General features: G+C 39.7%; 1 protein-coding gene across 5 annotated transcripts in view; it reads right to left on the bottom strand.

Annotated features, from left to right (window-relative positions):
* Positions 1–18,503, bottom strand: part of CRACD (capping protein inhibiting regulator of actin dynamics) — a 147,905-nt gene that overhangs the window by 19,572 nt on the left and 109,830 nt on the right. For all 5 annotated transcript variants that reach the window (XM_063401956.1, XM_063401954.1, XM_063401958.1 and 2 more), the window contains 2 exons: positions 11,395–11,530; positions 1,625–1,789 (listed from right to left, as the gene is read on the bottom strand). In XM_063401956.1, coding sequence (XP_063258026.1) covers positions 1,625–1,789; positions 11,395–11,514 — 285 coding nt within the window. In that variant the 5' untranslated portion in view covers positions 11,515–11,530. The remainder of the gene's footprint in view (positions 1–1,624; positions 1,790–11,394; positions 11,531–18,503) is intronic.

Below are 18,503 nucleotides of genomic sequence, written 5' to 3'. Positions count from 1 at the left end.
CAGCCACGAGGCTGGGTGGGGAGGGGAAACACGTGGTCGGGCTCAGGTAAGCCGGAGCCCCGGGGGAGAGAAGAGAGTGGACAGGACTGGAACTGAGCCGCCCCGTCCAGGATGGAGGGGTGGAAAACTGTAGAAGTGCCTTCTGTGTGTGCTCACCCCCCTCCCCCCCCAAACTCCGGGAGAAGGTGCCCAGCCACCTGCCGAGAGACAGAAACTGTTAACCCTTGCTTAGCAGAAAGAAACTTTTCTTAGACATTGATTCTCATGACTGGTGGTTTCGGAGGAGAGAGGGAAGCGGCCTGGGACCGAGATGATTAAGCACGATTGGAAGGAACCCGATGGGCAAAGAATGAGAGGAGTAGCTTTCTGAGCTGGACTTTTCTTGCATAATGTCAGCCATGGACTGAACTTAAGTCTCTTTTGAACATAAACTGCATTTTGGGTGGATACAGCTGCCCTTGCTTTTGCTACAGTGACTGGCACTTGAAGAGTGGAGCGAGCAGAGAAGAGAGGGGGAGGGTGAGGTGGTGCCCTCTGCCCTCAGGGGAGACCTGCTCTTGGAACCTCGGCCCCTGGGTAAAAAGGGGGAGAGCTCGGCATGCAAGTATCCTTAAAAGAGCCCTGTATGCAGCTTTAGACTATAGACAGCGGTGAGAGCGCTGGACATAGGAGAAAAGAGTGTCACCCTGGCAGACTTCTCCGGGCGGTGCCAGGAGTGACATGGAAACACATAAGGGGTGGACCCGTGTTTTCTGAGGAACAGTCTGTGGTGCGAGAGAGACTCCTCTCTCCCTTGCTGAATTGAAGATTGGTTTGGTTTTTTTTTTTTGAGTGGTGATTGTTTGATCTAAAACCCAAAGGTTTGGTCTGTGAAGAGTAATGTGGGGGGGGTGGAAACTGGGAGAAGAAATGTTCTGAGAAGTTTTTATTTCTGTCTCTGTGTGTGTTTAAGAGTTTTTCTGTCTCTGTTCTTATGTAATGTAATAAAGTTTTGGTGTTTTTTTTTTTTTGTTTTCAAGATTTAAGCCTGCTCTGCTCTGTTCCTGATCACATCCCACAGTAGTTGTTAGGGAAAAAACATATATTCATGGGTGCATTAACATCTGGCCAGTGCCAACCCATGACAATAATTATTTTAATTATACTGGAAATTTTATTTTAGGTAGCATTCAAAATGCTTCTCCCACTTCTTCACCTTTGGTTCCTGTCCATAGCCATACTTAGCTAGACCTTAGCCTAAGACCTAGGATTTTACAGGTTTAGGCTTCACACACCTCTCATTTTGAAATTATTTTCCTTTTTGGTATTTGATGCTGTGAACAACTTTCCCTGCTGGGAAGTCCATATTTTAAAATATTTTCTGTATTAGAAAAATTTCCTGTATTCTAGCAATGTCTGCAGAGCTGGAAGCTCAGACCAAACCAGTAATTCTGTGTGACCTGGCTCAGGATGCCAAGAACACGCTTCCCACCAGGTCAAGAAGCACAAGCCGAGAGATCCTTCCCACATAAAACAGCCCACTGAGCTCTGCTACGCCTCACTGGAAACATCTGCTACACCTCAGTGAACTTTGCTGCTCCAGTGCTGCTCTGGCGCCATGGCCATGCCAGTTTCTAGTGCTTACTTTATTACCACAGTCTGGGATCGCCGTGTCCTGCTGGGTCTCAGTCTCCATGGGGCTGCTGAGCAACGTGTCCTCTTCTGAACTGGTGTTTGCTTCCCCCATTGTCCTCGCAAAAACTGTCATTTGTGGAGGCTGCCCAAACTTTATATTTTTGGCCAACTGTTGCTGAAAACCAAGAAAAATAAAACAAAGAAACAAAACAGGTATTTATGTTACAAGCAAAACAAACCAAGTCCAGCAAGTGCCGCTTCTCTGCCTGAAAGTTGCACAGAAATATTCTGGGCAGCTTCTGACTTTGAACTGGAAAAAAAACCAAACAAAACATCCTGAGGCTCACATGGTTGCAATATGGTGGGCACTCTCTCTTCTTTCTCCCTACAAGGTAACTAAAGTGAGAAATTTACTACATGATTGCTGATTTTGGATAATCTATTCAAGTTCTTGATAGTGTTGCCAGCTTCTGAAAATTTATTTTGAGTTTTGAAAATGTCTCAATCTTTTTTAAATCTATGTTCTAGGTTAAGAATTTGTTTATAAAAGCTAATTATGAAGCCTTATTGCTGTGAAGAAATAAGCTTATGAGAAAAGTGTACGCTGAGAAACTAAAACTACCCCAACAGGAAGCCTTTTTCTTTTTTAGCCTCTAAACCCTGCATCTCATGCATTTGTATTTCTAAGAGGTATCCTTATTGTAATGTTTAATCAGAGGTTTTAAATGTTAAGGGTTTGGCACAACCCTGCCTTAGAGAGACAAATTCTCAAAGCAGGGGAAACCCAGCTCTTTCAAATGCTTGATCTCATAGAAAGAATAGACAAACTCATGTCTGCTCCTGCTCACGAGCACTGCTACTCACTGCTGTTGCACAAAGAAAGTTAGGCACGGGACATGCAAGAGATGAATGGACAAAAAAAGCTTTCCCACCATTTGTTTTCCATATTGAAGCAATCTTCTCTCACAGGTTACAAGGAAGTACTTTTGAATTACATCAAGCATAAGATGAATAAACATAAAAAAGAAGCATATACTATGTGTCCTCTAGCAGGGTGAGTTAAAGAAATTGCAGCCCTGGCTACTGCCAGGGACATGTACCATATCAACTTTGAATGTGAACTTTTTGCAAAAGAGAGAAGACATTCTCTAGAAGGAGCAAATGCAGCAAGGAACATTTATGAATATGTTATTTTCCTGGAATATTTCAGGGAATCATTCTCAATTAGGAAGGAAGGAATCGTGGAGTCATTTTCCTGCTTTGCTGTTTTTCAAGGGCAGAAAATTTTCCAAAGGGGATCTCCCATTTTTGTCTTGTGATACAGTGGACAAATAATTCAACTGTGCAGCTTCTATTCAGTGGAAATGTCAGGTATTTACACAGTACTCTGACAGAAGTTTGCTGCTGAGAGCTGTGGAAGATTGGAGTAGATAGTAGGTAAAACAAAGTTGTTGGTTTTTTCTATATCATAGAATCAGTAACATGGTGCACATGTGAGGAGTTGTTAAGGAAAGGTATCCTCTAAAGGAATTCAGGTCAGATTAGTCTTACTTGCCCACTTAGTTCCCAGTGGGCTAGACTCTTATATCAAGTTTATGCATATTATCCCCAAAACAATACCAGATTTCTGTATCAAACCATTAAAACAAAAATTACATGCAGAAACTCCTCATAACCAGGTTATTAAACTAGAACAGCTTCTCTCAGTCTCTTCACTGAGTTACAGTTAGTTATTTATGCCCATTTGAATTTTGGCAGAAAATAGTGAAATTCGTATCGTAAAGCATTTTGGCATAGGGGGTAGTTCCAAATGGCAAACTTTTATTCCCACCTGGATTAATGGCACAGTCTAAAGACAAGGGTTTCACTGAGTCCTTTCAGGGTTTTATATTAGCCATGTAACTCTCTGACTTGAAATCTCACATGCTTCCAATGTGTACATAGGAGCTGGCGTGGGCAAAATGGTCTTTGTGAGATTGTGTGAGGCCTTTAATTCTGCTCTATTCCTGCCAGCCTTCTGATGCCAGAATAAATTTATTTCAGAAAAAAATTCTTAATTTGATAATGTGTTTTCTAAATTGAGATTGCTCCTTTCTTCTTCCTAAAGTTGTATTCCTAGACAAATAATTCTCCCAGGCAGAAAACTGGAACTATCAGCATTACTTAGCAACCACCTAGGAAATGAAGTATGTGAGCATCTGTTCCATGGTGAGAACATGCACACATTAACATATTGCTTGCAGTTTGTTTTGGGGGAAGGAATGGTGTGTTACCCTTTTGATCTTCTGACAAGTTCTTGATGTAAGTGTGTGTGCAGTGCCATGTGGGAGCTCGGTGATGGTGCTGTTGGGGAGAAAGGTCTATGCTTGAAAAAGAATGGCCTTTTTAATTATCATCAAGGGTGCTTGAGGGCTCTGCAGTAACAATGTAGTTTTCTGTGTATAAAAGTTTAAAGTGTTATTTTCCGTATATTTCCAAGAAATATACTATCCTCAATATTTATGGACTGTACACAGTCATGACTGGTTTTTTGTTTGGGGTTTTTTTAATTGTTTCAAAGCTTTAAAAGTTTGTTTGCTCAGAATGGCATAAATTAGTTTGAAGATTGAGGAATAAACTCTAGTAACCCCCACCCTTCCAGAAGGTGCTTCTCTGTATTATTTATTTATTGGCCTTTTTTGAACAAATTTGTCTTAAAACCAAAAAACTCCACTAGCAGTTCTCCACTGGCCAGTTTCTTTTGGTGCATTCTAATCTCTAAAGCTGACACTAAATACCAAATGACCAAACGTCAAAATCTCAAACAGCTCATTACAACTACTGAGCAAATTTATTCTTATTGCTTTTAAAGAGTAATACTAAACCTGCTTCTTGGTCTTGTTTAGAATGTGCTTATAATGTAGCTACAATGCAATTACCTTCTCAGAAAAATTCCACACTGATGCATTTTCTACCTGGTCAATCATAAAAATTCTAAAAATTAAACATCCACGAAAGAAAATAAAAAACCCACAAATTTTACTTGTGAGAACACTCAGATAGTCTAGCCCAGAGATGGAGAGATACATCAGTTTAAGATGCAAGACCTTTGATAAGAGGTCATAATCCCTGAAAAGGAGAATCTGCTTTAAATTTCTCAAAAGTTTCAGCTAGACTTATGTTTCTGAACACATAACTATAAATCCTCTGTAGTTAAGAACTCCCTGTGCTGACAGTTTGTGGATGATTGTTGCCTAAGAAGATTATTTACAATGCCAGTTATTAGAAGTTGCAGGCATGGCATTTTGTTCTGCCATTGCACAGTCGTGTCTAAATAGCCTTTTGAAAATCTCCACAGATGCATACTGGGCTCAGCCAAAGGATGTTGGTCTCCTTTGTTTTGTTCAAGAAGACTTGTAATTTAGCAGCCAGAAACCACCATCTTGCTCTGAAATCGGTCAACTAGAAGCAGAAGATATAAACCTTTTGTGCCTGCACCTCCCACTCCCAGCCTTATCAACTCCAGTGGGCATTCCTGGTCCCTCAGTTTGCAGCCAGTGCATAATCACTTCCACAGGACTTACAGACCCTTCTCAGCACCAAAACAGCCCAACTACCACACAATACCCATCCCACGAAACAGGGGCTGGAGACACCACACACAGGGGAGCTTTAGGATGAGATCCAGGCCAGGTTTAGTTCATCCACTTTTTTTTTTTCCTGTAAGATTCTTGAAGTTTCTGTAAGATTCCTGATGGTTTTTCTATTCCCACACAAGCCAGGTGGCTGTCAGTTTGACAGTGAGGTAAGGGACAGCTCTGCACACCTAACACAGGCAAATAAATACTAGGAATTTAGAAAAAAAATGTAAGTTTGCACTCATCCAATTTTTAAAATCTTCCTTGGTAATTGGACCATGACATAGGCCCACTTCTATTTAATGCAAAATAATTTGCTAGAATGTGATACGGACACCAGCTTCCCATTAATAACTTAAGGAATAAAGCTCCTAAGTAAAACTGTTCTTTGTTGTCTGGCACCTGCAGCTAATAAAAAATCCCAGACTTTCAAAGCACACTTTGCATTTGCATAGGAAATGCCACAGAACAAGTTCTCCATATTAATTGGCAAAGAGCCCAGATCAGGCTGTACATCTCCTCTCTCACTCCGTTTGGCTCCTCTTCTGTGTACATGCCTACTTGCATGTGTGTTGGATTCAGGCCCCTGAAACTGCAGCACTCTTAGGGCTTCCTGCCTGGAGTGAATCCAAAACTGGATCCGCTGAGCTGCTCTCAGTTAAAAGTCATTAAAACAGAGTGTACTATTTCAGCTAATTCCATTCAAACAAGGCTTGCAAGAAATGCTGGTCATATTTTCCCTTCAACTCAAATATCTACCCTTCATATCTGTTTGCAATGTCTAAATAAAACAAAACTTAATTGTAATCAAGTTTTCTAGTTTTATATATATGGAAAATAATTACTTAATTAATACTTGTCCTAAAAAGGCACACTGTTGAAATTCCACTTGGTCCTGTACACTCTCAGAATCACCCAAAAATCAAATGCCTTGGGAATACATAAGAACAGGGTGAGCCCATACTGAGATGTTACTTTTAAATGCTCCAATGATTTTTGGCATCTGAGGAATTTTTATACAGTCCAACTTTGCTTAATGAAATATTTGTTTTAATTTGGAAGTGTTACCCATTTCAACTGTTGCTCATGTGTTCTCACGCTGTGAAAGACTGAATAATCATCCTCCATTAATTGTATCAATTCCACTCATTATTTCAGGCATCTCTATCATATTCTCTTATAATTTCTTTTCTAGGCTCAGAAGAGAGTTCACCTAATTCACAACGAACTATGGAAATGAGTCCACTTCTTAATCCAAACTGGAAAATCTGCAGCATGCCTAAATGAATTAAATACCCCATATAAGCTTGCTTCCTTTTTTTTTTTTTTTTAATCAAAGAGAGAATAAACTGAATATCATCATGTGAAGAGTTATATTGGTAACTTGAATTGAATTGAATTGAATTGAAGGTTAAGAAAATAATCCAGGTATAAAATTAACATGGAAACCTATAGAAAATTAGGAAAATATCAAGTATTAGCACAGATGTTTTGGATACAAGATGCAGTGAGGAAACTATTCCACTCTCCATTGCTGGAGCAGCATGTAACCACAGTGGCATTACACTTAAAGAAACTTTTTGGAAGAGTCCAAAACAGAAGAACGGTGAAGGCGCAGGCTGTAAATGGACCTCTAGAGATGTGTATTTGCAACAAATCCAAACATGAGTGAAGACTTTGGGGCACAGTGGTGATGGATCACTTACACGTGCTAATGTGTAAAGAGAATATTTTGTGGAGAGGCTTGAAGATAAAGCATCTGTGGCATTTGTCACATCAATCTCTCCTAAAGCAAAGCAGATGAAAGGAAGGAAAATTTTCCTTCCTTGGAAAGGAAGCTTAGTTTCAGCGATTACAATGATCGTAGGAAAAACACAGTCTGCCCAAGAAATGCTAGAATGATTTAAAAATAAAATTATAAATTCAGTTGGTAAAGCAAAAAGAATTTTCAAATATGAGGAAAACAGGCTGCAGTGGCACTAGAAAATATTGACAACAAAGAAATTAATTGTAAGAAATACAAAGCTAGGTAATCATGAAGTGAAAATTCACTCCCAATTCTGAAAAAATTCAGAGCATCATGGTAAAAGATAATAGCTTTTGAGCTTTGAAAATGGCTTTGTAGCTTTGTTGAGATCTGGGCAATAAGAAATAGAAGATACTTTGGGAGTGGTTAGTAGAATACAGATGTGCAATGCACATGAGGGAAGCACTGGCTTTGTCATTAGCTAAGATGTGCTAATGACTAAAAGAAATGTAATCCAAAACTGAACAGTCATAGGGTCTGACAAGAAGAAATTTATAAGGATCATTCATCATTATAAAATCAGTGAAACATGAATTTTAAAAGTGGTCCTTTTGCATTTGACCGAGAAGTTTGGATTCACAAAAATGTTTTATCTTAACTAATATCTGTATAATAAATAGGTGCTTTACAGCTTTGCAGAGCAGAGGGTTTGTTTTAAACTAGATGGCCACATGAAACAAAAAGGGTGTAACCCAGTAGTTCCTAAAGGCCATAAGCCATATGTTCACAGTCCATCTTTAATATTTCTTGCAGCTGACTGCTGCAGCTGCACAGATAGATGTCAGATGGCCCAAGATGATTTCAGTGAAGGCAAGCAGTGGAGAACAGAAGCAGTGCCACACAATGGCATCACCACAGCAAGTGGGAGAGAATAGTGTAGACGCTGCAGGAAACCAATCCTTTAAACAAGCTTCCATTTTGCTTGCTGCAGTTCTTATGTGTCTGATATAGAAATTCTCTTCTGTTCATTTGCTGACCGTTTCTGGCAAATATCAGAGGTAGGAAGAAGAGTCACAGCTACAAAATGTCAGGAAATAGTTCTAGGACACTTTGATTGGAGAAGAAAACCAACCCTTCCCTCTGGAAGGGAAGGATGTAAAATGAAGCTCCAAGAGTCGGGTTGTGGGGGTTTTTTTCTGACACACTGCTGGATTTACATTTTAAACATTCCTCGTGTCTCATTCACAGCCTTGTATGACAAATAAAGCAACAGATCCCCAGAAACTGAGTTCAACATTAAGAGTACCAGCACCTGTGTACCACCTCTTGCTGGAAACAGATTCAGTCTGGCTGTCTACACTGGATCTTAAAAATTAGGTAATGATAAATCTCAGCAGCTCCAAAAGACAAGGAAAAGACTGTTTTTATAACACCAGATGGCTTGGGCCAACACAAAACAACTTCAGGATACAAAAGGGTTACTGGAGAGTTATGAGAGGACAGGCTTTTCTCAGCCTGACTTCTAGCACAGAGTAAAACCTTTGAACGTGACCAAATCCATTTACAGAAAGCATGATAAGATGAATACTGCCAATCTGAGAACCAATAAAAACAGATGAGAGCAATTCCAGGAAGAACTAATTTACCTTTCACGCATAATTAGAAAGAGAGAATTCCCACAATAAGCAGCTGAACCAGTGCACAGGCTGGCCCACTGCCCAGACTACTATGGAGTTTGCACCATTACACAACATTTTTTGTGGGTTCATCAACAAAGTCAGCAGATATGCAAGGCAAGAAGGGACACTTTGGTGGTCCCCAGAATGAGATCTGGCACCATCAGTATTAAATGGCTTGCACTGCTATTCTGACTTCCAAACACTTTTCACCATGCTGTCTCTTAGGTTTGTAAGCATGAGGACTTTTCAAAAAAAAAAGATTTAAGTTTTCCAGGAACACTTGCTGTACCACCTCCAAACAAAATCCTGAAAAGGGTTAAAATCTGCAGAGCTTTTGATCTCCATTTGGAACGCAGCAAGCTTAGAGTCAGCATGGGGCATGGAATTCTGGCAACAATTCTTTACTGAAGAGTACCTTGCCAGGCAAATGGAAACTGGAAATGCTGTGCTTCCACCCTGAGATACAAGCCTGGCAAACCACAGTAGTGCTGGTGGCACAGCGATGACTTGGGACCCAGGGATGGCCACAGAATTGCCTTTAAGAAGTGAAGTGCTCTTCATAAAAGAGGACTGTCTCCTCTTAATCCACCTCTTTTAGAAATACAGATGTTCCCAGTTGGACTTAGCTTGCAGAAAGAGATTTCAAAGTAGAGATAAGCTTCTGGTATCAGGAGACAGAGGATCAACGTTTTCTGTGACTGCAAAATCACAAAGCAAACCCTGGCTCATAGAATAGCAGGGAAAATAGGATGGGGTGTGGAGTGCACAAAATCTTCAAACAGGAACGATAGTCCAAATAACTCATCAGACCTGGGACTCCAGTCTGAGGTCAGTTTAAAATGTACAATGGGATTTAGGCATGACTTTGTCCTAAAACTCGGGGAACAGTTGCATGGCTAGAGAAATGGGAAAAGTTAATGGTGGGCAGCAATTTTTGAAGCTACAAGAAGTGTCCCTTGGGCTTATTATAGGGGGGTTTTCCATGGGTTTAGAAAAAAATCCATGGACATTTAGATGAATGTAAAATTTATGTGTAAACATGTAAATACTTAAAAGTGTCATTTGCAATCTATTATGCATTTCTTTCCTGAATGAATAAGTGGCTCTCACCATCATCATCAGAATTGAAAAATGAATCTGGTATATTACAGGCTGGGTTCCAGCTACACTAAAATGATAAAAATTAACTACCATCCTTCAATTTTAAATAAAAAAGCAAGCACATTTTTTACATCAAGCAGCTGAAACAATATCGTCCCTTTAAATACATGCAATTAACCACACTAAAAAAAGGCTTATGCAAAGTTCATATGAGCAAGAGAGTACCAGTGGCTATTTATTTCGTGAGTTTCAAGGTTGACATTTTGCTCTAATTTTTCTTGATTTAGTATTTGCTTAGTGAGCATTGTTGTTACCAACTGCATTAACTATACTTTTTCTCAGGTTTTCTTAGTTTACCAAAGGCAGTAATTTCCATTGGGAATTTCAAGCCGGGTTCTGAAATGAGAGAAAACACCTCTGAAAGTGAAAAGTTTTTCAGAGAAAAGCTAGTATACAGAAGCCAAAAAAACAAATCCAACAGACAGGTAGGGCACAGCTCCCTGAAAGAGTTGGTGGGCTTTGTAGGACAGACCCACATACCTCAGGTCTTTACCCAGAGTCAGCAGTCATTCTAAATATAATGGTTTCCAGCCTGGAAAACAGCATGCACTGAATCTACCTGACCCAGGGAAATTTAAGCTGAAAAACCAGCACAGAGGAATTGGAGATGTTCTAGCATGGTTTCTACTTCAGAGTTCATCCTCAGTCAGCACAGCCAGCGCTGTGCAGATGCTCTGTCTGCTGACAGCACCAGGCAGGAGGCAGGAACAGTTCCACCCTCAAGGTCTGAGCTGCCTAATGTGCATGATCTCTCACTCACCAGAAAAGATGGATCGTGGGTAGACTTCAGAGGTAAAAGAAATCAATGGTATTTCACTAGTCATCTTCAGGGTAACAGCACTTGCACAACATTAAAAATTTATCAGCATTTTGACAGGATATGTCAGCATCCTGAACAATAAAGTGCAAAGTGTTTCTGAGGAACAGCTCTCTCAAGGTCTAGAAAGGTGTAATGCTGGCAATCTTACAGACATACATGGAGTAAAGCAAAAAATTAGTTTGAGCACTAATGGGAGAGAGTTCTGGAAAAGAACGGAAAGGGGATCATATAAAGCTGTTTAGAAGCAAATACCCAAAAATGTTGTTTATGCTTTGGAGAGATAAATAAATCCACCTTCCATGGATGCCATTGAAATTGCAGTGAGAAAAAGGAGAAAAAAAAGTAATACATATAAAAGTATCATTAAATTGGCTTTGCAAAGAAGTTTTACTCTGCATGCCATTCCCTGCCCTCAATACAGCCTTGATTTATTTCTCTTATTACCACATCTGTGGTATTTAGGCATACAGATCAGGACACACCAAAACCATGAGTTCAATTCAGACGGGTTCCACAGGCACAGACATTTCTGTAGATATGTTCACAGCATCACCGCCGTACCTTTCGAGACCAAAACCTGGAACCTCTGCAGACTGTCTGAATTACTTGCAATGGCTTTTGGCCAGAGAACTTAACATGGCTGAGAAACTGTCCCAAGGTTATTGGAAAAGTAACCCATCTTTATGCACATTTAACATGTTCTGGAGACCATTTGCCACCATATTTTAAGTATTTTTCCCAATTACAATTTCTTACCTGAAGAATTTTGACTTTTCCTAAAACGTTCTCCTGTGACATTGCTTGAATGGCCTGTTCACTCTCTGTTCTCCCATAAAGTATGAAAATACTGTCATGGGAAAAAGCTCGATTGCCCATAGAATAATAGGAGGATCTGTTAAAAAAACAGTCAACAAGTAAGTAAGTACTGCAATTAATTTATGAGAGTCACTCTTCATATCACAGTTGTCCTGCATGGATTTCCCCCCCTCTTTCCATCTACATAAAACCTTTGTACATTGTCAGAGGAGAGGTATCCAAACACTTTTGGTTTCCAAAAGTTTAATGGAGGTGCACAATTCCTTTATACACAGTCTTCCTCCTTGGAAGGACCTAGACTTGGGTGTTTTTAATAAGCATGAAGTTCAACTGATTTTGCTTGTAAGTCTCAAATCTAAACGTTTCTTTCAGGGTGCAGACTAGATGGTGATGATGCACACATTGCCAGACTGCATATCTAAGAAAGTGCCTTCATGCTCAGTGCCACTGCTTGGGACACACTGTCACTCCTGGTCCAAGAAAACAGCAGGTGCCAAGCAAAGGGAGCTCTGTAACACAAAAAGAGGTATTGCAGTGCCATAAGCCCCTTCCATAGAGCTCCCTCCTCCAGCTGGTTACTCAACACTTCCTATGGCCATGAGCACGATCACACTGACAGTAAAAGGTTATCACCAAACCCCCAGGCTGCTAAGAAGCTTATTGCACCAAGCTGCACGACCTTGATTAGCCACAGAGAGCGAGAAATGCCCGTGTGCTGCTGCTGTTAAACTGAACACCGATGCCAAGGAGGAGGGCGTGTCATGAATGAACCAGATATACGGCTCTGACTGAAGTCCACAGGCAAAGGCATGAAACAAAAAGGGGTTTCATTTAGCAGAGATTGTTCTAATAAATTTAATGATAAGAAAACTTATAATAAAAAAAAAAAAAGGTCTGTGGTTTTGGGGGCACACTGAGGGAAAAATGCATCAGTTTGAAAGTCGTGTTTTGTCTCACCTAGAATATTCAGAGGTAAGTGAAAAGCCAATAACCTACAATCATGATAAAAGCCACAAAAAAAAAAAACAAAAAACCCAGAACAACTCAGAGGTTCTAAATCTCTCCTTTTAATAACCTGTTGGCAAGCCTATAGAACCCATTTATAGTTTCAGAAAACAATCTGGAGGAAAAAAAAGATAGTTTTGACACAGATCTATCCAATGTAACCTTCTACATATGATAAAAGCATTATAAATAAATATTTCAGCAAAAGCAAGGGAGATGATACTTGCAGAGAGAGATGTAAGTAAAAGGACAAGAAAAATTAGGTTTCACATATTTAAGAAGATCAGTATATTTTTTTCTGCCTTTTAAAATGTGCTAATTGTTCATGAAGTGTTCAAGATATCTCTATTCATACTTTGGAAACAAATAAGTTGGGAATGTATTTATTACATTTTCATCTGATTTTTCCATGAGGAAAAGTAAAAACATAAAGCATTTTTACATAAAGTAAAAACAACAATCTTTTCTCACCAAGGAAGAGTGACATAGGGGGTTACATAACCCTATTGAAACTGATTAGATGATGATAGATTATTCTTGACTTTTAAAACAAAATTTCTTAGAGGTAACCTGAAAATAACAGGATAAAAAGTCCCCCAAACCCTCTCCCGCTCTCTCGTTTATATATAAAATACTTTTGCACTCACAAAAGAATCAATCCAATTTTGGGGGGAGAGCACACAGTTCTCTGAATCATTTCATCTTCCATCACAGACTAACTGAAAAATTAGTTTTCATTTAGATTAATATTTCAGCAACATGCTTAATTAGAACTAAACCAACACACAATCAGGTAATGAGTTGGCCAATATTCCACAACCTTTTTAGCCATGGAAGAAGAGGAACATTAACTGATGCTATATTCTACGCTAGATTTTTTTTTTATAAAACTCACAACTCAATTGCCTCTGGCTGTTAAAGGTAGTACACCTTTCAAGTTTCTTTTAGAAACCTTTTATTAGAGAAACCATAAAATTGTATTTTTAAACCCTCCTCCAAAAAGGTTTCTATACTGAATAACCATGACTCAGTCTGCACACAGAGCTGTGGGAAAAATGCATGGCACTGAAATTCCTCTACCTTGCGTGGCCAGCCAGGAGTCAACCAGTGAACCACAACTTGAGAAGTGTCCCTTACAGAGAGACAAATTCCTAGCAGGCCTGGAAATTAATGGTTTGATGTGAAACTGAGTGAAAGCTGGCTTTTCTCATATAATTGTGTAGGTCTGTTTGAACTGAAAGCTCCAGCGTTGCATTCAACCAGGTGGGAAGGACAGGTGCAAAATTTGACAAACCAGCCCATGGCAACCCCTCCTGCATTTGCACTGCTCAGTGTGTGAGCCTGCTGCAGGTGCAGGAGGCAAGGCAGAGTGGGAACTGATTGTTTGCTCTTTACCTTTGAGCTGGGAGATATGCTGAGAATGCACAGTCCAGAGAGGAGTCTTCTCCAGAGAGAATCCTTTCTCAAATGTTTTTCCAGCTATGCTGGGGTTCAGATACTTGTGCTCTGTCTCACAGCTACTCACTGTGCATAGAACACCACTCACACCTTTTGCTGTCCAGTGGATTGTACTTCTCACATTTAAAATCAGACACCTCATGTATATTTGTACGGTTTGTCACAACTAATAAGTAGGCAAGGGTTGCAATTCAGGCACCAAAGAGTTCAGTGACTTGTTTGGAAGTTGTTCTTGACCTTACTAATGGATTGTTAATATTGAAGCTGGGAGCAGCCAACCTGCAGCTTTAAAACTGAAGTTAAAATCCCAAAACTGCAGTTGACCCAGAGCAAGAATACTCTGACTGTAGAAATTGCTTGATAAAACCTGAATCTCTGCAATGGAAGGAAAGAGCAACTGCTGAGGTCAGTTCTGGTGGACTGCTCGGGACATGGCTATGAACGAAAATCTTCCCCATCCTGCTGCAGAGCTGAGGACACTTTTAGGAATCTAGTCTCTCCTCCTGCCTGCAAACTTGCCAAAACTTCATTTAAAGCTTCCTTAGGGGACACCAGGTCACATGAAGCAGCTTGGCAGCTCCATGTGACCAGCAACCTTAAGTACATCACCACTGAAAATCCAACCCTGTCTTTGACAAGTGCCCACAATGGTACCACTGGCAGGCTGGGACCATGCTAAGCATTTACAGCATCTCCAACATTCTCCCAGACAACTGCTCTCTCTTTCCCCTCGTTACAAGACACCACACATTTCTGTTTCATAGAGCTGATGGCAAGCATATCTGAAAGGTTTTGTTGCCATTTTTGTTTTCTTGTTGACTTGATAATAAAACATACTCCAAATTGTCAGAATACATGAAAGAGTCACAAGAAACCCCACAGTGACTTAATGCCAGACTGCTTTCTACTCTGTCCCTTCAAAATGCTTTGCAAATATGCTGAATATTTCAGAAGTGGGTGAATGAGCAATTCCGCTAGCCACATGTCCAACAACTGGTAAAAATAGTTTAAGAATTTTGTTTAAATATCTATGTAGGCTAAAGAACATTGGAAAAAAGATATTCACACATTATAGTAACCTAGTTTCTTTCACAGGCAAGTTTAAATAGCAGTTAAGGTGATTTCCAAGCTACTTGTACTTTCTGAAAGGTCTTTTATTTTACTCCCTTGGAGCCCACAATCCTTTCACATTTTCCCAGTTGTGAATTTGACAGATTATATCACAAAGGTTCTTTTTCTACCACTTTTTTTCACTTTGCTCATGTTCTACTTTTGGAAAGACTGAATTTCTTTTAAGTCATAATACAGTATGAATAATTGAGTTTCCTTTGCTGCTACCCTTCTCTGAAGTTTTTCTCAGAAGTCTTTATACAATAACATCCTCACAGTCCACATTTACAGACTGTTCTCCCTTCAGTTAAAAGGCATGGCAGTATCAGGAGTGGATTTCAACAAATTCACAGCATGACAGAGATATGGGCTAAGTCATAGCCATGGCTGAAGGTATTACAGTTTCAAACTTCCATATCACTTCCTAGAGACGTGGGAAAACGGGCATCAGTTTATGAGCACTTCTGTTGATAACTCCACTGATGACACTTCAGAGGCTGTTTGTGCTGAAAATAGTTGAATCATCATCTGACTCACTTTCAGAAACCTGACTAAATTACATGAATTATGGATGTGCTGTATCAAAATACAAAGCACTTTTAACAAATCTTTAAACATGTTCTCTCTGAAGATGTGTTGCAACCCAAATATCATGTTTCAGATTCAATTGCAATACACAAATTTTCAAAACTATTTTTTTTATACTGAGAGCAAAGTTGAGTTCTATTTGCTCTTTATCCATTACTCATTCTTGCTGAGGTGTCTGTGCTAAGAAACTAGGAAATGTGAAACAAATTTCTCACAGTAGAATGGGACCACCCTGAGCCTACAGGAAGAGTCTTACTCCTCTCCCAAGAAATGCAGCAAACAGAGACCCTCTTTGGACCCTCCCTCAGTGATCCACTGCTACAAATCTATTTAGGATGGGATTTTCTATCAGTTCTAGGTACCTTAAGCCAGGATTGGGTGAGGCATCACACTATCCTCCTCTCCATGTGTTCCCATAACCTCTTTTGTGCCTTATTAGTGGTCATTGTTCACATGAAACAATTCAGAGAAATGTTCTTGTAAATAGAAAAATCAAGAACCAAGTACAAAAAAAAAACAAAAAACAAAAAACAACAAAAAAAAAAACCCCAAAAAAAAAAAAACCAAACCAAACAAAACCAAAAAAAAAAAGCCCCCCCCCAAAACATCAGAACTCAGAAATCCACCCAAATTCCTGGTTCAGCTGAGCAAATCTTACACAAGTTTCCCTGCTAGCTGCATATCTAGAGAGCTGTTAGAAAGAGTCAGACATCAATCAACATTTTCTGCCGTGGGACTGCACCCTTAACTACATCAGAGCATGTGCAGGGACACTTTTACACAGAATATAATGTTATTGTATTGACACTGGGGGCTATGATGGTTTTAGACCCCATTTTTCTCCAGAGCTATTTCTCCTCTTAAAGACAAATGTGTGATCCTTTAAAAAGGGGGAGCTTTTCCAGAAAGGAATACTGAGACCTCAGCTCTTATATAATCCCATGCTGGTGCATTACTGAAGTACAGAAATCTCACACCACCAGTTGCCTCTTTGGTGTGTCATAAATGTTCCTCCCACTCTGATATTGAAGAGTTAGAAATAGAAACTGGAAAATAAAGGGAAAGAACGAGTTGTTCTGTTCTTTTATGTTTGTGGAGACAGACTCCAAAAAACCTAGAGTCTCATGACTTTTACTCTTTTAGATTTCCATTAGAAACCAATTCTGTAATCGTTAAAGATCAAAGTCAACTTTTAACATAGTCATTTTTAAACAATAAAAAATTCAAAAAGCATGAAAAGGAAGAGTGAATTTGGTTTAGCCAAGTATTGACCCTTCATATAATCTCTTCAAAGGAAACTGAGAACCACTTCCCAGAATATTGCCTGAGGGGAATGACAAGTGTAGTGATAGGTTGCCTCTAGTTGATGTTTTGTTTTAAAAAATTTGATTCAACATTTTGCAACTCCCATGAATGTCTCCAGGGCAGCTAGAGATGAAAAACATAAATTGAATTTTCTAGTCATTCCAGAATGCATTAATACTGTAATAGAGGAAAATGGATTGTAATTCTGAGCTATATTTTTAGTGTCCTCTCTTTCATCTGCTGGAAGGAGAGTTTTGGTTCTAACTCACGTCTGGATGGGAAATATTGTCCATGCTGCAACATGATGCTGAGTTAGAGCTGTGCTCAGACAGCACATGACTTCATTGCATTAACAAACTCACAAACGTGGGCCTCACAACCTGAACAGACAAAAGAAAGAGTTTTTCAACAGGGAATCTTTTTTATAAAATTAGAGATAATTTCTGCATTAATTCTAAATTTATAATCATATCACCTTCAGGAACCGCTGAATTTCAGGGCACTAACTCTGGGAAAACTGCACAGCCCTCCTGTCATGACCCATCTGAGTCTCACTGATGCCAACAATCAGTTCTGCAGCCACGCTCAGAGTAGCCCTGCTCTTTTCAAAGGTATCACTCAGCATTCTCTCACTACAAAGCTCCAGCCTGGTGTCATCAAGAGACCTGGAACCCATGAGCTTACTTCTCTTAGAAGTAGAGATCAAGCCTAGCTTTAAGTAGCTGATGCATCATGGTAATACTATTACTAAAATTATTATAATTAGGGGCATAAAAATTAACCATGGGAAGTATCAAGGCTCTGAGTGTACTAACAAGTTCTAATGTCCCTGATGAGCCTCATCTGGAACCTCCACTGCACACATGGGTCCAGCAGTTCTATTTAAGATCACACTTGAGGCTGTGGTCCCTGCCTGAGCCATGCTGGAGAAGTGCTGGTCTCCAGCTCAGACAAAACTGTGCCTGGCCATGAAGACCTTTGATCCAGACCTCATTTTGCAGACCATTTTCCTGGCTTGCCCTCGGCCCTGCCTTCTCAGCTATGGGCCTGTAGCACGATCATGGACCCCTCCTGCAGTGGGATCCCCTTGGTGTCCTGCTTGCCTTCCCTGAGGGAAATTCTCAACACACGAATTTTATGTAATTATTCACTAAATTGTCTAATCCCAGAAAGTGTCACCATGGGCAAAGAAAAGCAAAGCAAGAAAAACAATTACTGTAAACACTGGTTTACACTAATTCTGCAAGTGACTCCTAATGCAGCTTGAGGACGTGAATAATTCACCAGTTAGCATAAAAATATGTAGACTAGTAAAAGGAACAGGGCTCTTAATGGTCCAGCTTTCACATTTGACCTGACAATCCACTGTATATGACACTATTTGGTCAAATAGCTGCATATTTTTACACAAAATTTGCCCTGAAATATGGCAAAATGTACAGGAAAGAAGGTGAAAAATGTACGTGAGCTTTGGCAGGAGTAAGTGTTATACAGAAACTGCATTTAGCTGATAAGGAATGAAAGGAAGAGGAAATAAGACAGTACATTATATTACAGGTAACAAATCTGTTTTGTTCAGAGCC

The sequence above is a fragment of the Prinia subflava genome, chromosome 7, assembly GCF_021018805.1.
Source record: "Prinia subflava isolate CZ2003 ecotype Zambia chromosome 7, Cam_Psub_1.2, whole genome shotgun sequence".
NCBI lineage: Eukaryota > Metazoa > Chordata > Aves > Passeriformes > Cisticolidae > Prinia > Prinia subflava.
This window is presented reverse-complemented; position numbering and strand designations above follow the sequence as displayed.